General features: G+C 45.5%; 1 protein-coding gene across 18 annotated transcripts in view; it reads left to right on the top strand.

Moving 5' to 3' along the window:
* MPRIP (myosin phosphatase Rho interacting protein) overlaps positions 1-24,586 on the top strand; it is a 152,907-nt gene that overhangs the window by 9,999 nt on the left and 118,322 nt on the right. For all 18 annotated transcript variants that reach the window (XM_072730560.1, XM_072730567.1, XM_072730570.1 and 15 more), the window contains exon 2: positions 22,998-23,075. In XM_072730560.1, coding sequence (XP_072586661.1) covers positions 22,998-23,075 — 78 coding nt within the window. The remainder of the gene's footprint in view (positions 1-22,997; positions 23,076-24,586) is intronic.

The following is a 24,586-nucleotide window of genomic DNA, read 5'->3' as shown; positions in this document are numbered from 1 at the left end:
CTCTCCTGCTGAGCTGCTTGGCACCACCCTCGCAACTTCCTCACGTTAGCCTCCTGGGATCAGAAAGGCCAAGTCCGTTTGCTTGTGTGGGTTTGATTTTCAGAATATGTTTAAGTATAAAAGTTGAACTGTGGTTTTAATAAATTGAACTGGTTTTAAGAATTTGTAGAGGAGGGACACCTGGGTGGCTCAGCAGTTGAGCATTTGCCTTTGGCTCATGATCCCGTGATCCCGTGATCCCGTGGCCCTGGGATGGAGTCTTGCATTGGGCTCCCCGCAGGAAGTCTGCTTTTCCCTCTGCCTGTGTCTCTGCCTCTCTCTCTGTGTCTCTCATGAATAAATAAATAAAATCTTAAAAAAAAAAAAAAGAATTTGTAGAGGACAGGAAGGGAAGAGGCCAGGTGCCACTAGCCTAAGACTTACTATTAGAGGGTGTGGGCAGCTCCAGAGGGCAGTGGCCCTCATGGCAGCCACCTCTGAGCCTCTGCCAAACTTTGAGAAGTGCATAGTGCAAGTCCCATGAATGGCAGTGGCAGATCTTGATTTCAGAAGTCACTTTGCCTGGAAATGACTAAGTTGTCATCAACAAGGTGAGAGAGGATTAAAGAAGCCACTATTCTGCTGGTGTCCCTGGGACAGTTGTCTGGGAATCAAAGTCCTTGTGCCCCTGGGTCTGGTGAAATAGCCGAAATGGCCCAAGTTTTGCCGCACATTGATGGGCAGGTGGATGGGAGTTCTGGCCACAGCATGTCCTGGCCCTTTGGTCACCAGCGTAGATTCACTTACCTCAGCCAGCGTGTTGGTCCTTCCAGTCTCCTCCCTGATGCTCCCTAGGCTTTAGAAATTCCACATGCTTCCAGGGAGTGGAGCTTTTTGCCAAGGGGACCCTTCCATAGGGTCTAAACAGGTAGAAGTGGTTCCTTGTGAAAGCCTGAAGACAAGCTCTTCTAACAGGCAGATGCCATCTCAGCAAACAGCCTGTTGACTCTTCGTCCACACATCTCCCTTCCTGCCTCAAAACCCTGTGAGCTGAGGGGTCCTCTTTGGGGGAGATGAACCAGCTAGGATGGTCATACAGCCTCCTGTGATGTGGAGGTTTTCCTGTACTTAAATCGAAGGAGCAGTTGACACATTCTGGGAGTATGTCTTGTGGAGGTGGTGGCATATGTATGTAACAGTAATTGCTGTGTGCCAGGCCACTATTAACTCATTTATATTCACAGCGGCCTTATGAAGTAGAGAGATAAGAAACCTGAGCTGGAGAGAGGCCGTGTAACTTGCCCAAGGGCAATACTGTAAGTGGTGGAGCTGGGATGCAAACCCAGGCAGTTTGCTGCAGGGCCTCCTCCTTCTACTCTTCCCCGTGCTGACCTGAGCAGGGCCAGGTGGGCCTTCTGGACATTGGATTTCTGGCCCTGTGTGGCCCCCCTGTCTAGGAGCCAGGGGCTGTCCTGCAGGAAGGGTGTGTGTGTGCTGGCAAGGGTGGGGTTAGAGGATGAGGCCTGGCCTGAACTTATTTAGATTTCCTGTCTCTTTTTTCCTTCCCATTGCACTTTCTTGTCCTACCTGTTTCTTAATGGCAAGCACTCCTTTTTGAGGGAGAGGGTGCGACTTTTTCCTGCAAAGCTTGCCTGCAAAGCCCCAGAAATATGTCCCCACGCATTTTCTAACATTCCTCCTTTTGCCACGAATGGCGTCATGTTCCAAAAATCCCGCGGCCATGGGCTCCTTGTCAAGACTGAACAGGGAAGAGGCTTTTTAAAATGTCACTTTCTCCCTTTTCCTCCAGCTGTTGCAGTCCAGGGAGGAGCCCTGAGCATGGGTTGGGCTTGCAGGGCATGTGTGTGGGCAGAGGGGTGAGCGGGTAGCTGAGCTGGGAACTGTGGGAGGGGAGAGCAGGCCACCAGCTGTGTCCTCTCACCCTCTCTGTGCCTAGGATCTAGGGAACTCTCTGTGTGTGGATTTTGTTTGGGTTTTGTTTTGTTTTGTTTTGTTTTAGAGGTGAAATTCACATAACATGAAATTAACCATTTTAGAGTGTGCAATTCAGTTGCATTCAGCACTTTTATAGTATTGTGCAAACACTACCACTCTATAGTTTAAAACATTTTATCACCCCAGAATAACAGCCGTAACTATTAGACTGTTACTCCCCACACCCAGTCCTCAGCAACGATCAGTCTGCTCTCTGTCCCTATGGTTTTACCTGTTCTGGAAATTTCATTAAAGTGAATATAGAATATGGGGCCTTTTGTCTGGTTTCTTGTACTTAGTATGTTTTCAGAGTTCCATGTGGTAGCATCAATCAGTACCTCATTTTTTTGTTTTTAAGATTTTATTTATTTATTCATGAGAGACACACAGAGAGAGGCAGAGACACAGGCAGAGGGAGAAACAAGCTCCCTGCAAGGAGCCTGATGTGGGACTCTATACCGGGATCATGCCCTGAGCCAAAGGCAGACATTCAACCCCTGAGACACCCAGGCATCCCTCATTGTTGTTGTTGTTGTTGTTTTTTTTGTTTTGTTTTGTTTTTTTACTGGCTGAATAATCTTCCAGTATATGGGCACAGCACATTTAGATTATCTATTCATCTATAGATGGATGCTGGGGCTGTTCCACATTTTGGCTCTTGTGAACAGTGCTGCTCTGGAGGTTCACGTATACGTTCTATTTGAACATCTACTTTGAGTTCTTCTGGGTAGAGACCTAGGAGTAGACTGTCTGGGTCCAGTGGTGATTCTCTTAGTGAGCTGGGTTTTGCATCAGCACATCAAGCCAGACACCAACACTGTAGACTACTGGGTGGGAGGATAGAGCATACGATGCTGCCCAGACCACAGCATTCTTTGTTTGTAGAAGTCCAGGATGGGGAACTGGAGTACAGGGCAACCCTCAGGGTTACAAGCATGCTGTGCAGCCCTGAGATGGCGGTAGAGGGGCTGTGCCTGTGCACGGGGGGTGGCCAAGCCACTTTGAGTTTCATTCGCTCCTTTTTTTCTCTTTCTGTCTAACCTGAAGAGCGGAGCTGCCAGGAAGGAGCTGATGTTGGTGTGGGGCAGGGGACTGAGGGAGCATAGGAGTTGCAGGCCAGATGATGTAGGGAGACACTGCAGTAGTGCTCTAGCGTGAGATGTATGGAGAGCTGCTGCTCTTGGATCTCTAAAAGATGTTGGGGTCACTTAGAAGGAAAGAGATGAGATCTGGCCTGTTCGCTACATTGTTAGCAGTTTTCACACTTTATCTCTTTAGTAGTAGAGCACAGAGCCCTTGAAACAGAATGTGGGACTCACATATATGAGAGGATGGTGCCCCCTGTGAGACCACTCCCACCCCACGATCTGTGGTAGCCCATGAAGTACAACCTCCCGTTGTCTTCACTGCTTGAAAATCACTATTTGACCCCTGTATTAATACTTTCTAATAGAATGAAATATTTGGTGAATACAAAAGAACATAAGTTGCATTTACATACAGTGTATGTATAGGATTCCTACAGAACACTCACCATGCTTGGTCATTCCAGTGTTTCAGACTCCCTCAGTGGCCAGCCTCCAGAGGAGAAGACCCCCGCCATGGGTGTGCCTATGTAGAGCCCAGCCCCCTGTCCAAGCCTCCTCTGCTCAGCAGACGTTTGCCCTGCCCAGAGGAAGGGTTCCCTGCCTGGTGTATGCAGGAGTCCATTTCATTTCCAGATGTACTATCTATAGCACAGCCGCTGTGGTAAGTCTGGTGGGAGATACGCAGCCTTTTAAGGTAGTGCTGTGGAGGAGAAAGGAGTTTGAGTAGAAAGTTGGAGATGGACCTGAAGGCTCGTTTGTGTTTGGGCTGACAGAGAAGTATAATCAGGCCAGGAAGACACCATGAGCAGAGTGCTGAGGGAAATGGGGGTGTAGGGGCAGGATGGGCCAGTCACTCACCTGAGGATCTACGGGAGTGGGATGATTGGCTAGGCCAGTGGTTCTCAAACTTTTTTTTGGAGACCCTTTTATGCTCTTGATTATTAAGGCCCTCAGAGGGCTTTTCCTGATATGGGTTACTTTCATAGTATTCGATGTGCTAGAAATTAAAACTGAGAAGTTTTTAGGATTTTTAGTTTTTAATTTATTTAAAAATAAGATCAACCCATTATGTGTTCACATAAATAACAGGTATATTCTGAGAAATTGCTTTCTCACAACAACAGAAAAATATGAGAAGAGCCACAGTATTTTACCTTTTTGTAAATCCGTAACATCTGTTACCATGAAAGACAGCTAGATTCTCCTGTCTTCTGCATTCGGTCTATTGTGATGTCCTGTCACATAACCTCTAGCAGACTCTGCTATATACCAGGGAAAGAATGACAGGAAGGGAAATGATGACTTCATAAAAATAGTTCTTTCTCGTGGACCCCCAAAAGGGTCTCAAGGACCACCATACTTTGAAAATCGCTGGTCTAGCTCAGGTTGGACCATTTGCTTGAAGGCCGTGATGGGAGTGGCAGGGAGGACTCCTGTCATGATGGAGCTGTTGCAGGTGCAGAATTCAGGCAGGGGCCCAAGGCAGCCCCCTTGGAGTGAAGCGTCAGTCGTGCCAAGGATGGAGGTGCCTGCTCTCTCCAGCAGGCACACTTCAGGTCTGGCTCGCCCTTACTTCCTGCCACCAAGGACTCGCTGAATAATAAATGAAATGTGGGTCCAGGGCATGTGGTAGTGACTTAACGTGAGGAGTATAAAGTAGGTTATATTCTCAACGTGAGGAGTATGAAGTACGTTATATTCTCCTCAGTGCACAGATAGGAGTCTGAGGCTTGGAGAAGGAAGTTAATTTGTCATTACATTCCACCACTGCACTCTGCAGCTTCTAGAAGGGGAGGTCAGAGGTGACTGGAATGTTTTAGGCTGGAGACTAGACTAGTGACAGGGCTGGGCTCTGATGCAGGGAGCAAGAGGCAGCCAAGGACTACCAGACTGGGGTGGGTGGTTCTCTTGGGGGCTCTGTCATTGATTGGCTTTGTGGCCAGAAGGCAAGACGACCTTGATCTTTTCATCTCTTCATTTAGCAGTGCTTGGTAATTTCTAGGCCCCCATCCCAGTTCCTGACCTGGAGCTTTGGACACGTGAGTTGGAAGCATGGCAATGGCCAGGGGGCACTCCCCCTTTCTCTGGAGATGCAAGGTTGGGGCTTGGATCAGAAGTCAGGGTGAAGAGGGAGATTCAGATTCTTTGCTCTCAGAGTGATGGTCAGGCCCAGTGCCCTCTGAGCATGTGGGTGGGAAGGGGATTCAAGGGAATCTTGGAGGCCCCAGAGGTCTGTGTGACACAGTTGGGATTTTTAAATTTTATCTATTTTATTTAAAGGATTTCTTTATTTATTTGAGAGAGAGCCACGAGCAGGGGAGGGGTAGGGGGAAAGGGAAAAAGCAGACTCCTACTGAGTGGGTAGCCCAATGCAGGGCCGCATCCCAGGATCCCTGGATCATGACCTGAGCCCACGGCAGACACTCAACCATCCAAGCCATCCAGGCGCCCCTTACTACATTTTATTTTTAGGAAGAAATTTGGATCAACCCTCAGAATTTTTCTCAGAGGAAGATTACGTCTTCTTTTTAAGACTACAGTGGCCTCAACCAGGTCTGCCCTTTGGATTCAGTGGCTAGACAGGAATTTTGATGTCTTTAGTGTTAAATAAGGGAGTTATCCCCACGGACTCAGATCTTTTAGGTACACCACAATCTTTGTTATGACTGTATTTTTTATGGGATCTGTTAAAGAAAATATTTTCTCTTCCCCTTTCTTCTCTCCATCCATGTGGAAAGGCTTTATGGAAAGGGCCTATGTCTGTTTCCTTGAGATGTTTTCAGCTTGAGCGTGGCGTGTGTAGCTAGTGCTGCCTGCCCCCGAGTCTGCTTACAGGGAGCCTCTTGGGAAGCCCCTTACAGCACGTTCTTCAACCTGTTTTCCTTGTTTTTTTTTTGGGGGGGGGGTGTTTTGAAGAGTTCTTTGTCCAGACTTTACATTGATAAGTGGTGTTTACCCTTTCATCTCTCTTAAAAAAGGTTGAAAAACAGTCACCAAACTTGTATATCACTGTTCACAGCCACCAAAAGGTGGAAATGACTCCACATCCAGCAATAGATGAGTCAAAATGCAAAATGTGCATGAATGGAGTAGTTATTTGGCCATAAAAAAAGTGAAATGCCAACACATATTCCAGCGTGGATAAACCTTGAAAACATCATGCTAAGGAAAGGAAGCCAGTTGCAAAAGATCACTTTTCATCTAATTGCATTCATATGAAACATCCAGAATAGGCAAGTGTATAGACACAAAAAATAGAATAGTGGTTTCCAGGGGTGGGGATGGGGAATGGAGGGTTTAGGGAGTGATAGCTAAAGAGTACAGGGTTTCTTTTGAGGGTAGTAAGAGTTAAAGGGTTCTAAAGCTGATTGTGGTGATGGATGCATGACAAACCATTGAATTATACTCACTGTTAAGTGGGTGAGTTATATGGTATGTGAGTTATACCTCAGTAAAGCTATTACACAATACCCCCAATTACTACTCCACCTCATTCTTGGTTTGTGCTCATATTTCACATCTTACCAAACCATTATTTGACATGTTCATTTCCTATCTTCTTGTCATTTTACACTTGATGTTTGCTATCCATGCATGTCTAATAGACTCAACCTCTGTGCTACCCTGTCCTCCTGGTTACCCCAGGTCCCCCTGAACACACTATACCAACATGGTGTTGGCCTCACCCTCTCATACACACCCATGTGTGCAGTCTAGTCAAGTATGTGTCAGCAGCATGGAATCTTTCTGTGCCGAAACCAATGGGCCATCTGATAATCCTTTTTAGAGCTCAAGTCATTGTTCCAGCAAATATTTATAGATTGTGTAGAGAGGTTTGGGGCCTCTATGGTAGCTCCAGAGGAGTGAGCCCCGATGATACTGAGCTTGTGAAGTTCTTGGGATGTGCCCTCTCCTCCTCGAACCCTTGCTTCTATGACACTGTCAGATGAGGTGACACTGTGTGAGGCCCTGCTGTGTCCTCTGAAGGGAAGCTCGAACCTCTGCACATGGCAGCTGGCCTGACACTGCCTCATCTCTGTCTGCTTTCCCCAAGCTCATGTCCCCGACTTTGTTTCTGAAGTTGGTCCTTTGCTCCCTCCTCACAAGAAATCTCTCCCAGACCTGTCCTCTCTGTCCCTGGTGCCCAGTTCCTTTACCTTCGTTCCACTTTGTCATTGTGGGTATTTTCGGTGGCTTTGTTATCTTTGCACTGATGGTTCTGTGTTGTGGCCTTTGGCACTAAAGGTTAGTAAGCTGCATTTCTCTTGAGTTTCAGGGTCACAAATCTTGGTGTAATTAATAGGGTCCCTACTTTTTCTCCAAAGTACTCCTCTTTGAGTGGTAAATTACAGGGTTACTCTACTTTTTGTAGGGTGAGGAGGAGGTGGGAGCCTGTGTTCATACTTACTGTTTGCACAAGTAAGAAAGTCTCCTCCTTCCAGAGAAGAGCCCCACAATTTCCCTCAGCTCCTGGAACCCTTTAACAGTCCACAGTGCCCGGCCAAGCTGTATGGGTGGCTCTGTGAAGGGTGGTTTGTAGTTGGTTCATCTCATGGTGATGAATTCCTTGTAGGTGCCACGCACACCCAGGCCCTAGACATCAGCTTTGAGGGTATGTGGGGACACCCTGTGTGATGTGCTGGTCAGGACTAGACCCTCTAGGAGAACATGCTTCCTGTTCAGGTAGCTCCAGCCTTTACCTTTGGAAGCGGCCTACCAACGTGGAGCAGTGTGGAGTGGTTATAGGCCAGTTAGCAGGCCAGGTGGTCTTGGCTCACACCCTCCTCAGACAAGTCACTTCGGTTTCCATGAATGTAAAACAGAGGTGGCAATGGTATATACTTCATAGGCTTGTTGTGAAGATTGAAGAGTATATGAAGGGCATGGAGCAGTGACCAGCCTCGTAAGCTGTGGATTTTAGCTCTGAGGACAGTGGGAAGCAGGACAGATGTTGCTAGGAGAGGAAACCGATGGCATTTTAACCAGACTTCCCAGTGTGCTCACTTCGATCATGTATGTGTCCTCCAGGCACATACCTGACACCATCATGCCAGCTGGGGAGCAACAGCAGCCTTTCTCACTCGGAAGGCCAGGCTTTCACCCTGTCACCAGGGTTCTGATCATGTTGAATCACTTAGAGTGGCTGCAGTATGATTGTGGGTATCTTTTTTTTTTTTTTTTTTTGTGGGTATCTTTGTGATTTTGTGATGGCTGATTTTCTCTGCTGACTTTCAGAGGCAGATGACAGGCCCTGGAATATGGTACCCTTGGCATATGGTACCCCTATTGAGGAATGTAGTTTGGGTCCAGACCTGAATGGCTGTAAAGCAACATCATGGAATTCTCTGGGGCTTGAGACCCCTTGGACAAGTCTTAGGAGTCCCATCATGGTTTGGTCCACATGGCATTGTGAGGAACAAGCATGTGTGTGGCCTCTCAGAGGGGTCTGCAGTGATGGCCAATACCCTCACTGATGATGATTGGCCCTGGCAGGCTTGTTCTAAAAGAGATGTATCACTTGCCTGAGGGCATTGGCCCTAGCCACATGGTCAGAGTTTTGCTTACCCCCGTGGCATGGGTTAGGCAGGTGGGCACATTGGACATAGTACTGTCTTGGCAAGGTCAAGGTCTGAGACTGACTTTCCTATATGCTCATTTCTCTTTTTACTGACTTTCAGTGTCTTGGAAAAGACAGGTGACCTTGAATTCTCCTATGATGTACAAGCTTATAAAGATGGCCAGACGGCAGCTGCCCAGACATCATTCTCCCTTTAGAATTGAAATGCAGAAAATATTAAACAGCTTGTTTGCTGTGAACACGAAGTGTTGCCACAGAATCTCTTTTGAGAAAAAAACAAAAACAAAAACAAAAATGGGCAAAGAACCAACCTTAAAACTACAGCTGTATTAACTGCAGTTTACACACATTCTCTTCATAGATCTTTTATGAATTCTCTACCAAGGGCCATTTGCTCCTCAGCTCATGCTGGAGTGCAGGTCCCTATACCCCACTTTTGGCCCAGAGAAGTCTTTGCACCAGGAATTTCCCTAAAGCTGGGATATTGGCCTGCACCTGTAGATCTTTCTTCAGGCCTGTGAGACTTTTCCTCTTGAACTTTTCTGGGGATGGTCACTGTGCTTGGAATAAAATTGTTTAGCCTGGTATGAGAGAGCTTCTGTGGGCTTTGGATGCCCTGCCCCTACCCTCAGAGTTGGGAGCCCTGGGGTCCTTCTGGACTGGCCTCAAATACTCTGCGGTCCTCCCCATCACACTTTTTGGGGACCTCCACTCACTGCCTCTACCATGGGTCCCATTCCCCTGAGCACTGCTGGTCCCCAAGCACTACCCCCAGTTTGGTCTGAGCACCAGCTGTGTGCGTGGCCCTGTGTAGGTGCTGGGATGTATGTCCCTGATCCTGGGGCATTGATTGTTCAGTGACCCAGTATGGATTTGTGTCTGATGTAATTTTAAAAATGGTATAAAAAGTTCTATCTATTTTTCTATTGTAGATGATGAAACTGAGATTCACAGAGGTAATGTCTTGCCATGGGCCACATGGCAACTAAGTCATGGAGCTTGGGCATTCTGGTTCCCAGGCCGTGATCTTTACACTAATTATCCAGAGCTGTTAGGTCATGCCATTGTGCCACTGGTGGAGAGTGGAGTACAGGAATCCCTTGACCTCAGCTCTTCCTGTTCTGCCAGGAACAATCAAGCCCGTGCCACCCCTACCCCCACCCCACCGTCTTCTGGAAGATGTTCTGTTAGTACTATATCAGAAGTCACCCATGCACAGTCAGGCAGACACCTTCTCCTCCCTTTAAAAAGTAACGTCTGGTAAGTACTATATAGTAGCATTACTTTACAAAAAATAGTAAAAGCAAACAAAAACTGCAAGTCTTGCTTATGACTCCCAATCTTTCTATGTTGTTATTATGCATTTTATGATAATAGGCCACAATTTTTACATCTTACCCTGGATGCTTGTTCACATGCCTGGTCTCCACTAAACCAGGAGCCCCTTGGGGAGGCACCATTTTTATCTCTGGTCCCTTGAGTGATTCCAGCTTCACAGCAGCAACTGGGGAAATTCCACTGAACACCTCCAGAGGGTGCCGGTCACCCAGGAGACAGATGGAATGAACCCCCTTGGCTGTGTGCAGGAAGCACTGTCTTGAAGGAATCCCGTGGGCACATACTCTCAAGGGTTTCTTGAGTTCCTCATGGTTATTTATAATTAATGACTATAATATTTTCATGAGTTGGTAATCAACATTCGTTTCACCATTTGCTTGTTGGACATTGAGTTCCTCCTCAATCGTGAGGGGAACTTTTTGCTTCTCTGAGTTATTTCTTTCGGCTTAACTTCCGACTGTGGGGTTCATGGGGCAGGAGCAGAGCAACACTGTGGTTCTCCCCACACATGGCCACATTGCCACTCTTGGAGAGTGCCAGGTTTCCCGCAGTGCTGTTGCCTTGTGTCTGCTGGCGTGGCACACATAGTGGCATGGGTGGAGGTAGGATTCAGAGAAGGGAAAAGTACACTTGTCATTCATCCTGTCTGCCTGCTCCTCAGCCTGCTGGTTATTCCCTGACTAGCGACCTGGGAGCTACGTGTGTGGAGGCTGGGAGCGTAGACTGGGCTCACCTAGGTCTCTGCTGGAAGGCCTTCCCAGCCATGCTCAGATAACAGTTTAAGAGTGTCTGTGTGGTGGCGACTAGTATGTTCACTGACTTGCTCATGGACATGTGCTTCAATCACCACAGCCTGACTTTGTACAGGGCGCTGTGCTAGATAGAGGCGAGATTCCTGTACGCAGTGACCTGGGGTGTTGGAAGAGGGAAGGACCACGAATGGCTTGGGGTTGGGAGATGTGGAACCTGGGAGGATGAGCGGGATGGGGCAAAGAGCCCTCCACACAGAAAATTGCTTGTACATTACTGCAGAGGCCTGGAATATTTCTCTTTCCCCCGGGGGGTGTAAGTATCACAGAGCCGTTCAGAGAAGGGGGAGGGAAATGGCAGTGTCCTGGATTCATGGCGATGGCAGCTACAGTAAGTTCTCAGTAAACGCTAGGCTTTGGGTCAGTTCCTGTCCTTGAAGAGGGGTGGGATTTTGAGGGGGCCTGTGTAGGGGATGGCAAGGGGACACCAGACCATAGGGGACCTTTAGAATGATGGGATGTTATCAGGGGCTAGGAAGGGTGGGACCCAGATATTTGCATCAATAGTTTTGGGTTCTCACTCTTCAGTGCCACATTGTGCAACATGTCTGCCTTTCTCAGCACCATGTACACTCAGAGAGGGTGAATCTGAGGATGGGAAAAGCAAGGTTAACCACCTGTTAGAAATCCATCACTGACTTCCCTGCTTTTTGAGCCTCAGACAGGCCACATGTTGCTCAGAGCTGAACATGTAATGTTCCAGATGCCTCGGAGCTGATCCTGATCTGTCAGCTGTGTGCAGAGGCTTGTATGTTTCTGGGAAGCATCAGTGTGGCAGCTTGACAGTGCTGTGTAGAGTAGTCCAGGACATTTGCATCTTCCCCTGCCTGTGGCCTGCCCACTTGACCCGAGTGAGACAGTTGGGCTCTCCCTGATGCAACCCAGACCTGCCTGGAGGATGGCAAGAAAGAAAGGGGCTGAAGGACCTCGCTGTGGTTAAGTTGAAAGGCCCAATAGGGTGTACACATGTGGGGTGTGTGGCCTCTGGGAGAAGCTGTCAGAAGGGCCATGGAGCTCATGCAGCACAGCTGTGGGCCATGGAGGGCCAGCCTGGCCTGAGGAAGACCCATGTGGGGTTGCGGAGGGTCCCTTTTCAGGGCTAAAGGCCTCTCTGTGAGCGGAGAGACAGTATTCAGGAAGTAACAGGTTTGGGGTTTTGTTTTAAAATATTTTATTTATTCATGAGAGACACACAGAGAGAGGCAGAGACATAGGCAGAGGGAGAAGCAGGCTGCATGTGTGGAGTCCCAAGACCGATATGGGACTCGAACCCAGGACCCCAGGATCATGCCCTGAGCCGAAGGCAGATACTCAACCACTCAGCCACCCGGCCTCCCTCTATTCTCCTATTTAGGAGAGAGAGAGGGGAGAGAGAGAATCTTAAGACGACTTCATGTCCAGTGCAGAGCCTGACATAGGACTTGATCTCGTAACCCTAAGATCATGACCTGAACTGAAATGGAGTTGGAAGCATAATTGACTGAGCCACACAGGCATCCCTCCATTCTGTTCTATTGATCTGTGTATCTCACCTTCCACTAATATCACATAGTCTTGAATACTGTGGATATATAATACATCTTGTAATCAAGTAGACGAATTCCTCCCTCTTTATTCTTTTTTAATTTTTAAAATATTTTAGTTCCATTGACTTGCCTTTTAAATTTTAGAGTAATCTTGCCTATGTCTGCAAGACTTACTGAGCTTTTGATTAGTAATTGGATTTTTTTTAAAGGATTTTATTTATTTATTCATGAGAGACACAGAGGCAGAAACATAGGCAGAGGGAGAAGCAGGCTCCTCACAGGGAGCCCAATGTGGGACTTGATCCTGAAACTCTGGTATCACGCCCTGAGCCAAAGGCAGAGGCTCAACTGCTGAGCCACCTGGGGGGTCCCGATTAGTAATTGCATTAATTCTGTGTATTGATTTGGAGAGAATTGGCATCTTAGAGTTTTCCAGTCTATGAACATAATATGTCTTTCCATTTTTCAAAGATCTTTGGTTTCTTTCATCAGTATTGTGTAATTTTTAGCATGCAAGTCTTGTATGTGCTTTGTTAGATTTACACTTAAGTATTTCTTTTTTTTTTTTAAAGATTTATTTATTTATTTATTTATTTATTTATTTATTTATTTATTTATTTAATTTTTTGAGAGAGTGAGCATGAGCAGGAGAGGGGCAGAGGGAGAGGGAGAAGCAGACTCCCTGCTGAGCAGAGAGCCTGACTTAGGGTTCGATGCCAGGAACCTGGGATCATGACCTAAGCCAAAGGCAGGTGGTCAACCAACTGAGCCACCCAGGTGCCCCAGTATTTCAATTTTTTAAGCAATTGTAAGTGGTAGTATATTTCTAATTTTGGTGTCCACATATTCACTGCAATTATATAGAAATACAGTTGATTTTTCTATACTGATCTTATATCCTACATCCTTGACCTCACTAGTTCTAGGAGTTTTTAAAAATAGATTCCTTGTTGGGAGCACATGGGTGGCTCAGTCAGTTAAGCATCTGCCTTCAGCTCAATCATAATCCCAGGGTCCTGGGATCAAGCCCGTTGGGCTCCCTGATCAGTGGGGAGCCTGTTTTCTCCTTCTCACTGCTTGAACTTGTTTTTTCTCTCTCTCAAATAAATAAAATCTTAGGGGATCCCTGGGTGACTCAGCAGTTTAGTGCCTGCCTTTGGCCCAGGGCACGATCCTGGAATCCTGGGATCGAGTCCTGCGTCGGGCTCCCGGCATGGACCTGCTTCTCTCTCTGCCTGTGTCTCTGCCTCTCTCTATGTCTATCATGAATAAATAAATAAAAAATCTTAAGAAAAAAAATCTTTAAAAAATTGACTCCTTGTTTTTCTGCATAGGAAGTTATGTTATCTATGACATTTTATTTTTTTTCTTTCTGACCTACATGCTTTTTATTTCCCTTTTTATTCCTCATTGCGCTGGCTAGAAATTCTAGCATTGTAGTTCTGAGAGTGGACATTATTGCCTTGTTTCTGATCTTTGAGGGGAAAGCATTTTATCTTTCATCATTTACCATTATGTATGCTGTTAGCTCTAGGTTGTTGTAGATGCTCTGTATCAGTTGAGGCAGTTCCCTTCTATCATGAAGGGTATTGAATTTGTTAAATGCTTTTTCTACATGAATTGATGTGATCAGTTTTTCTTCTTTAGCCTGTTAATATAGTGGATTATACTGATTGATTTTTTAACTATTAAACCAGCCTTGCATCCTTGGAATAAACCCCACTGGTCATGATATATAATTCTTTAAATTTTTGCTATATTCTATTTGCTCATATTTTGTTGATATTTGCATTTATATTCATGAACAATATTGGTCTGTAGTTCTTTTTTTTAATAAGAACTGATTTGATATCAGGTTGATACTAGCTTCAGAAAATGAATTGGAAAGTTTTTTTTTTTCCTCTTTTGTGTTGTGGAAAAGATTACAGTGTTAACTCTTCTTGTAATGCTTGGTAGTTCTCTAATGAAGCTATCCAGGCCTGGAGATTTCTTTTTTTTTTTTTTTTTTTTTTTTTAAGATTTTATTTATTTATTCTTGAGAGACAGAAGGAGAGACAGAGACAGAGACACAGGCAGAGGGAGAAGCAGGCTCCATGCACCAGGAGCCCGACGTGGGATTCGATCCCGGGTCTCCAGGATCGCGCCCTGGGCCAAAGGCAGGCGCCAAACCGCTGCGCCACCCAGGGATCCCCTGGAGATTTCTTTTTGTGAGTTTTAAAATTATATATCAGTTTCCTTCATCATTACAGAATCATTCAAATTATCTGTTTTTGAGAAATTGATCCTTTTCATCTAACTTGTCAAATTAATATCTGTAGAATTGTTCACAATATTCCATTTCTTAAAAAGATTTATTTATTTATGATAGACATAGAGAGAGAGGCAGAGACACAGGAGGAGGGAGAAGCAGGCTTCACGCCGGGAGCCTGATGCAGGACTCAATCCTGGGACTCCAGGATCGCGCCCTGGGCCAAAGGCAGGTGCCAAACCGCTGAGCCACCCAGGGATCCCCCCCTTTTTTTTTTTTTTTTGGTGTCTGCAGGATCTGTAGTGCTATCTCCTGTTTCACTCTTGATTTTAATTTGCGCCTTTTTCTTTATCAGTTTTGCCAGAAGTTTGTCAATTGTGTGTCTCTATTCACAGAACCTGCTCTTTCATTGATTTTGCTGTTTTTCTGATTCAATTTAACAGATTCTGCTCTGAATTTCCTTCTTGCTTTGGGTATACTTTGTATATCTTTTTATAGGTTCTTGAGGTGGGAACTTATTGATTGGAATCTTTCTTTTTTTCTAATGTAAGCATTTTAGTGCTGTAACATTCTCAGGACTGCTTTTGTGTCCTACAACTTTTGAAATGTTATTTTTTAAATTTTTCTCTAAGATTTCTTCCTCGACCCATGGATGATTTAGAAGTATATTTAGTTTCCACAACTTTGGAGATTTCATGTTATCTTTCATCGTGATCTGAGACATATTCTATGATTTCAATGCTTTGACTCTATTGAGGTTTGTTTTATGGCCCAAAATATAATCTATTGTGATAGTTATTCTGTGGCACTTAAAAAAAAAAGTGTATTCTGCTGTTTGGTGGATTGTTCTAGTAACTGTCAGATTCTGTTGGTTGATGGTATTGATTCCTTCTGTATTTGCTGATTTTCTCACTGTTTTTCAGTTGTTGACAGAGGGGTGTTGATGAAGTCTCCAACTATAATTGTGGACTTACCTATTTCTCCTTTTGGTTATTATTATTATTTTTTTAGATTTTATTTATTTATTCATTAGAGAGAGAGAGACAGAGACACAGGCAGAAGGAGAAGCAGGCTCCATGCAGGGAGCCCGATGTGGGACTCGATAGATCCTGGGACTCCAGGATCATGCCCTGGGCCGAAGGCAGGCGCTAAACTGCTGAGCCACCCAGGGATCCCCTCTTTCAGTTTTTTTTAGTTTTTACTTCACATTATTTTGCAGCTTTGTTATTTGGTGCATATACATTTAGGATTGCTTTGTCTTGTTGAATTGACCCCCCCTCTTTATTTAAGATTTTATTTATTTATTCATGAGAGACACAGAGAGAGGCAGAGACACAGGCAGAGGGAGAAGTAGGCTCCCCATGGGGAGCCCGATGTGGGACTTGATCCCAGGACTCCAGGATCATGACCTGAACCAAAGGCGGATGCTCAACCACTGAGCCACCCAGATGCCCTGGCCCTTTTGTCATTATATAATGTTTCTGTCTCTGGCCATTTTCTTTATTTTGAAGTCTACTTTGGGACTAATATAGCATTTCTGCCCTCCTTTGATTAATATTTGCAAGATGTATCTTTTTTACTCTTTTACTTTCAACCTGCTTGTGTCATTATATTTACAGTGAGTTTCTTATACAGTGTAGTTGGGTCATTTTTTAAAAATCCATGTTGTTAATCTCTTTTAATTGGTATATTTAGACCATTTACATTTAATGTAATTATTGATAGGCCAAATTATTTTTTGTTTTCTGTTCTCTGTGATTATTTCTTATTGCTTCAATTTTTTTTTTTAGAACTTTTTATGATAAATTTCATGATTTATCTGGAGTGATCTTTCTCAGTATAGATTTTTAGTGGTTGCTGTCAGCATTATATGTACATAGCTTATCACAGTCTATGGGTAATGTCATTTTACCAGTTGAAATAAAGGCAGTACTTTTCTTTACATCCTTGTCCCCTCTCATGTGTAAGTAACTGTCTTACATATTTCCACTATATGATTTATTTATTTTTTAAAAGATTTATTTATTTATTTATTCATGAGAGACAGAGAGAGGCAGAGACATAGACAGGGAGAAGCAGGTTCCCCACAGGGAGCCTCATGCGGGACTTGATCCCAGATCCCAGGATCACAACCTGAGCTGAAGGCAAGTGCTCAACTGCTGAGCCACCCAGGCATCCCTCCCCAACATGATTTAGAACCATATTAGACAGTGTTACAATTTTTGCTTCAGCCACCAAACATAATTTAGAAAATTCAAGAGAAGGAAGGCCTGATTACATGTATTTTTGCTTACTATGATCTTGTTTTTTTGATGATCCCAGTTTCCTTCTTTTATCATTTCTTTTGTCTAGAGAACTTCCTTTAGCCATTTTTTTAAGTAGGTCTAACAAATTTTCTTACTTTATCTTCATGTGAGAATCTTTTAAAAAAAGTTTATCATTGTATTTTATTTTCATTATGATAGGTATGCTCTTTTATTCCCATTTCCATCCCCTCTTCCTTCTGGTAATGATCAATTTGTTCTCTATAGTTAAGAGTCTGTGTCTTAGTTTCTCTCTCTCTCTCTCTCTCTCTCCCCTCTTTTTTTTTCCTTTGAGTTTTTTTCCATAAATTTCACAGTGAGGTCATGTGGTATTTGTGTTTCTCTGACTGACTTGATTTCACTTAGCATTATACTCTCTAGCTTCATTCATGGTATTACTAGTAGCAAGATTTTATTCTTCTTTATGGCTGAGTAATATTCCATTGTAGATATATACCACATTTCTTGATCCATTCATCTGTCAATGGACACTTGGGCTGCTTCCATAGTTTGGCTATTGTAAATAATGCTGCAGTAAGCTTAGGGGTTCATGTATACTTTTGAATTAGAGGTTTCCTAGTTTGGGGGTAAAATTCTTAGATTGTAGGGTAGTTCCATTTTTAATTTTTTTAAGGAACTCATCTGAGATTTTGCTTTCATTTCTGAGGATATTTTCTCTGGGTATAGGATTCTGGATTGACAGTTTTCTTTTGGTGCTTGAAAAGTATTGTACCACGTGTCTCTAGCCTCCAAGGTTCCTGATGATAAGTCCACTGTTGTCATATTTGGTTTTCTCCTATCCGTAAGCTGTTACTTTTCTTTTGCTGCTTTCAAGAGTTTGTATTTGTCTTTAGTTTTCAGAAATTTAATTTTGAGGTGTCTTGGTGTGGATTTCTTTGAATTTATCCTTTGGTGTTTACTTGGCTTCTTGAATTTAATGGTTGCCTTTCTTGCCAAATTTGGTAAGTTTTCTATTATTGTTTCTTCAAATGCTTTTTCTTCCTTACTCTCCTTTTCTCCTTCTGGGAGGCTGATGACACAGATGATAGTTCTTTTATTATAGTTCGCAGGTCTCTAAGACCTGTTATTTATTAATGTGTGTCTGTTTTTTCTCGGTTGCCTGGTTGAGTAAATTCTATTATTTTTCTTCCAGTTCACTGATTCTTTCCTTGGTTCCCATCATTCTGCTGTTAAACTGATCCACTGAGCTTTTTATTTCATTGATTGTATTTTTTAGTTTCCAAATTTCCATTTGGCTTTTATTTATTTATTTTTCCCATTTGGCTTTTATATCTCCTCTTGCTTGTTTTGTTTTGTTTCTGTTGGGGCTTTCTGTATTTCCATTTATTCCAAGCACGTTTATAATTTTTGGTTGAAACGTTTCAGCATTACTGCTTAAAAACCTTCCATCAGATCATTCTGACATGTCTGTCACCTTAATGTTGGCATCTCTTGTCTTTGTTTATTCAGTTTGTGATCTTTCTGTTTTGATATGCTGGTGATTTTTTTGGATTAGAACTTGGACATTTTTGGGTTATTTTCAGTGACTGTGTTTAACCCTTCTCTTATAGTTGGCTTTTTCTGACACTATTCCAGTGGTGGTGCATGGGGCTGGAGGGGGCTGTCATCTTTTACTTTCTGGTGGAAGTCGAAGTCCAGGCTGCCCACTGGGCCTCCACTGACACCTGACATGGGAGGTTCCTTGTTACTGTGGAGCAGGGGTGAGAGCTCAGCTCCCCACATGTCTTCCTTGGACTCTATCCCAGCAGGGAGAGGGAGGAGGCCTTGTTACTGTTGGATGGGGAGCAAAAATCTCAGCTCCTTGCCTTGCCTCCTGACACCTTCCTGTAGGGGTGCTGGGGTGCCTTTTAGCTGGCAGGGGTAGGAAGAGAGTCTTTACTGGCATGGGTGGGGCCGGCCGGGGCTGAGTCTCTCCTGGCATGTCTGGCTAGAATAGAGCAGTTATCATCTAAAAATGTTCTGTCTTACCAGGTTGTTTCTTCCCAGAGCAGTTTTCATTGGGGCTTTTGTCTGTTTGTGCCTCTTGGAACTCCAGGTTTCTCATTCTTCCAGTACCTGGTCTGGACCAGTGAGACAAAAAGAGAAGCTGGGCACACATATCCATGTTGTTTCAGGTCTCAAGGCCTCCAGCCCTCTTCTCTGCTGTCTTCTCTCCACCTTGCAGACTCTCCTTAGGTTTTTCTTACATACAGTGTCCAAAGTTTTATCTGTACTTAGTAGGAGGAATAGGGAAATTATATCAGCCTATATTCCAGGAAGCAGAATTCCAGGTTTCAAGTGACCGTTTTTGAAAGGACTTTCACTTGTGGAGGATGCCCAGACCACCAGCAGCCCCTTCCCAGAGACCAGCCAGAAGTAAAGCATCTGGTTTATTGAGTCTGTGAGAGGGAAGGCTGAGTTTAATCAGAAGAGAAATAGCTCAGGGGATACTCTCATGTGATGACTCTTAATGGGGTGTGGACCTGTATGCTTTCTCCAGGGTAGCCTGCTTGAAATAGAGCCCCATCCGTTCCTTTGGGTCCTTATAGCCCATCTTGGATCCTCAGATAGCTGCTTGTCCTGTATTCCCACTTTCTCCCACCAGTCCCCCCTAACCCTTGGCCAGGAAACAACCTCAAAACTAGCATACCACTGAGTTCCTAGAGCTCACTTCTTTGGGCCAGCTTCTTTTTGGGTTTTCTGTTTCAAAATCTGCATTTTAGGTTATTTTGGGAATGTCTTCTGGTCATCAGAGGCCCTGCCCTGGGAGAGAAGATGAGGCAAGAGATGGAGGACTGCTGCCTTACAGAAGCAGCTCTGGTGGGCACTTCAGACTTTCTGACATGGCTGGGCTGCTATTGGCATTTGGACAGTCCAGAGAAATAGTGGGAGAAGCAGCAGCACTTCCTGGGACGCCGTGCCTGTGCCTGCAGGATGAGGGCAGGGTGGCTGTATCAGGACCACTGGTTATTCAAGGAGAAGGAAGGTCAAAGAGTGGGGTACCCCAGCACATGGTGCTCCAGCCTATGGAACGGGTTAGCCTGGATGTTTGGGTGCTAAAGGGTTTTAAGGAGGGAGCAGCAGGAGCTGCTTTAAACTCTTAGCCTGGCTTCTTCCTCTCTGTCCCCACAAACGCAGCCATTCACCCCCCGTGCCTTTGCTTTAACTATGCCTGTGCTTAGAGAGTTCACCTGGGCCACACTCCTGTATGTGTGCTGAGGGGGATCCTTACCTCCTTCATGGTTATTCCTGCCCCGTCCCCCATTTGCTCACTTGGGCAGCAGTGCAGAGCAGGTACCTTTCTTTCTCCTATGAGCCTAGAGGTGCACAGTGGCTATCGGAGGTTCATGTTGTTATCCAGATGTAGGCCCCAAGTCAGCCCTTGATTCAGATTCAGGAGCTCCTTGCTCTGCCTCCTACCCATCAGGCCTATGCCTGCTGCCTCTTGCTACCCCCTCTGGGCTCTGTGTCTGGCATGTTTCCACTCCCTTTCTACAAACCCCTGGGGGTCATTGCCCTTTTAAGCCTTTGTCCCTGTTTCTTTGAATGAAGTTTCCCAAATATGGCCAGGAATGGGGGACAGAGTCCCTTGAAAACTCTCCTAGTGACACTGTCCTCCTCTGCCCTTCCCAAAGTTTGGGAGACTCACTGGTTTACATTTACTCAGGGTAAATTTTTACCTTCCCACTTTTAGAACAGCCTGTCCACCTGGAAGAGTCTCCTTTGGGGTGGTGTGTCCCAGAAAGGCCTGGCAGTTTCAGGCAGGTGCCGGCAGTCCCCCTGGCGTGCAGCATGTGGGCCCAGTGCACAGCAGGCCCGAGTAGATGTTACGTGAGTAACTGATGGTGAGAGTTTGTGATGAGACCCTGGCCGGGTCAAGGAAATCTGTGCCAGTCCCTCAGGGCTCCTGCTACTCCTTTTGGGGAAGGGTTGGGTAGGTGTAGCTGCTGACATGAAGTCTCCCCAAAGCCCTGCAGCCAGAGACTGGGAGAGTAGAATAGTCACAGTAAGACAGAAATGGAGGAGACACCGCCTTGTCTGACCTGATTTCACATCTCAGGGACCCCCAAGCTGAGAGGTGAAGTGGGGAAATCACCTGGTGCAGGATCACCCTCTCGCCCTAACCTTTCTGTCTTGTGTCTGTATGTCACTGAGGGGTGTGATAGGGAGACACTGAGTGTGCCTGCTTGCTGGAGGAATGGCTGGGCGCCACTGGACCAGTATTTGCTGAGAAAACTGACTGTACTCCCTTTACTTCTGCTTTCCAAGACAGAATTTTATTCTGTGTGCCTTGTGGTCCTCCTGGGTTGTGTCCTTCTAACCCCAGTTTCCCTGTCAGCACCCACCTCTGTATTTCATCACAGCCAGCCTCTCACTTCCTTTCTTCAGCCCACTCTACACCCCTTGCCCAAAGCTCCTACTACTCTGTTTACCCTCGTGGGGAAGAGCCAGAGCTTCCCCTAGGGGCCTTGAAGACCCTGCAGAAGCCCAGAAAAAGGAATGTTCTTGGCTTACCCAAGAATGCTGTGTGACCTCTGGCAAGTGACTTTCCCTCTCTGAATCACACATTCCACAGCTATAAAATGAGGTGATGTGACAGGGCTCCAGTTTGGAAAGTGTTGAATAAAAAGAAGGTTAAGAAGACCCCTAAGGCTTTCCCAGAGATGAATCATGTGTATAAAAAGTAGGCAGAGTTTGGGTTTTAATTTGTGTTACTGCCCTCCAAAAGGTAGTGGATAAATTGGCTTGGTTGTGCCTTTTCCAGCTGCTTCTCACTAGCCAAGTATGGCTGAAAAGGGAGGTAGAGCCAGAGTGTCTGTCTAGTCTCAGCTCATGTTGAGCTCCTGCGGGGCTTGGGGGGTGGGGGACACTTCATTAAAAAAATTAATAACTAACATTTATTATGCACTAATAGGCCAAACACTGTGCTTAGTGGTTCTTTCCCTCATACAATTTTTTGGAGATATAATTTACATATCATAAAATTCAACCTTTTAAAGTGTTAGATTCACAAGGCCATTCAGCCATCTCCACTTTCTAATTCCAGAACGTTTTCATCATCCCAAAAAGAAACCCCATACCTGTTAGCAGTCATTTCCCATTTCCTGTTCCCGCTGTGCCCTGGCAACCACTGATCTGCTTTCTGTTTCTATTGATGTGCCTATTCTGGACTTTTCCATGTAAGCTGAATAGTCCACTATGGGATCTCTCACTCGGTCTAATGTCTTCGGGGTTCATCTGTGTCATAGAAAGTGCCTGGACTTCATGCCTTTTTATTGCTAAGATTGTTCTGTTTTATAGATATGCCACATTTTGTTTATCCACTCATCTGTTGATATATATTGGGAGTGTTTGTACCTTTTGGTAATTGTAAATAGTGCTGTTTTGAACATTCACATTCAGTTTTTTACTTGAGCACCTTTCAGTTTTCTCGGGTGTACCTATGAGTGGAATTCTGGGTTGAGTAGACTTCTGTGTTTAACTCTTTGAGGAAGTGCCAGACTTTTCCACAGTGGCTGCACCATTTTATATTCCTGTGCTGTGTTTTACTTATGTTATCATCAGTCCTCACATGAGTCTCATGAGGTGTAGATGCAATTACTATCATCCCCTCCTTTCAGGTAGGACAGTTGAAATCCAAACAGTTTTCAGCCCAATGTCACATAGCCAGGAATTTGTTGATTCTTTGGCCAGTGCTGTGATCGCTAAAGCAGTGTCTCTCCTGCCAGGCCTTGTTTTGTCCCATCAGAATGAGGGCGTTGGACTGTTGTTTGCGTGATATACTAGTACCCAGCACACAGTGGCACTCATGTGGTGATTGAAAACACCATCTTTTCCTGATCTTCATGGCTTGATTGTGAACTTGAGGGAGGCATCTGTTTCTTCAGAGTTCCTGTCTTCTCCTGTTTGTCAGTCCTGCTGGGTTTTGTGCTCCCCTCTCCACACCAGACACTGCCTCCTACTCCCAGACGGCTTTCTTGGGAGCCTCAGCCTGTGGCAGGGGAATGAGATGCCTGGTACGTGCTGAGCCGAGGTGACTTCTGTGTCCAGGGAGCACTTTAACTTGACCGTTGAACCTGTTCTCTCTCTGGTCCAAGGCCACTGATGACCTATCCTCTTTTTTCTCTTCCAGGCAAAACCTATTTATGGTGGCTGGCTGCTCCTGGCTCCAGATGGGACCGACTTTGACAACCCAGTGCATCGGTCTCGGGTAAGGACCTCAGAGTGAATTCTTGAAGTGGGAGGGACTGGAGACATGCCCATCTAAGGGCAGATTTGACAGAGTGAAGAGGGAGATGGGAGGTCAGCAGTGGATCCTGGGATGGCAGGATCAGCAGAGAACCCCCATTTGGTAAATTCGTAGGTCCTACGGGAAAAGATTCAATGATCCTAGTTGAGCCAGGTCCACCCTTCAAAAGGAGATGCTCTCACACGGGTGCCTCCCGTTTTCCTGGGTCAGCTCCACTGCAGAAACCATTAAAGCAGTACAGCAAACATTTGCATTTTGCTAATTAGGCTTCCAATTCCCTCATTCCCTCCCTTCCTTATCTCTCTTCCCTCCAGTCCTCCCTGTCTGGGGGCTCAGCAAATGAGCACTACTGAAAGGAGGAAGGACTGGAAGGCCAGCTTTGTTTTTGTCCCATCTCTCCTGGGCACTCCAGCCGATGGGCGGGTCCCTGCTGCGCCCAGGTGCCTGCAGCAGCTTGGTCTGAGCTGGAGCATCGAGGTGATTAAACTGACATTGTCCCCAACCAGTGGTTTGTTCCTCTACCAGGGAACCCCTTTGGATGACTCCAGTTAAAATACCATCTGTCCTTTTCCACATGTTTTCTTTCCAGGTGCTGCTGTGCATACCCAGTGAATTGCTCCAACTCCTCTCCTTTCCAGTCCCCTGCTCCCTGAGATCCTCTGCTCTGCCTCTTGATTTCTGCTGCCCCCTGGCAGGCTGCAGGCTGGGATGGGGGCTGTGGTGCCCCACAGACTTTGGGTTTTGTTTGGGGTCTGTAGGATTACTTCTGATGTGGGTTTTGAGTTTAAAGATATCACTATCTTCAAAGAAGCCTTGAAAATGTTTCTCAGGAAGACATCATGTGGCCTCTTCCTGGACACCCCATGTGGAACCAGCCATCTATAGGTCCCCTTTGCAAGGCTGTCTGAGCATCCTGGTCCTCCATTCCAGGCAGGAAGACGATGGGGGTACTCCAATGCCTGCAGTAACCAGGGAGCGGCTCTTTTTCCTGTTTTCTTTTTGTGTTACGTAAAATTGCCATTTTCAGCTTCTGATGGGAAAAACAGGATTCTTAATGATTTAATTCTGGCCCAAAGCAAAGAGACATGGTAGTTTAGTTAGTTCTTGTGGCCTTATTGCCAGTGATAATATGAATTGGGTCTTTAAAATGTTGAAAATAGGTCATGGATCTTTGTGATGATCTTTGGGATTCAAGGACCAGGAGTGTCTTGTTCTGGACATGTTTCCCCGCTCACAGAAAGGAAAGCGCAAATGCCCTTTTGTTCTGCCCACCACTGGCCCCTAGTGTGCTGTCCTTTGGTTGGAGAGTACAGAGGGGCCTCCTTTGCCAGTCCATCACTGCTTGGACATTGGAATCATTCCGTCCTCAGTTTTGATTTTCCTTAGCTTGCTCATCCTCAGTGAGCACTGGAGTCTGGCTTTTTCCCTGTCTCCCACTCCCTGTGCTCATCAGAACAGCCCTTTCATAGCAT

The sequence above is a fragment of the Vulpes vulpes genome, chromosome 12 (assembly GCF_048418805.1).
Source record: "Vulpes vulpes isolate BD-2025 chromosome 12, VulVul3, whole genome shotgun sequence".
Lineage (NCBI taxonomy): Eukaryota > Metazoa > Chordata > Mammalia > Carnivora > Canidae > Vulpes > Vulpes vulpes.
This window is presented reverse-complemented; position numbering and strand designations above follow the sequence as displayed.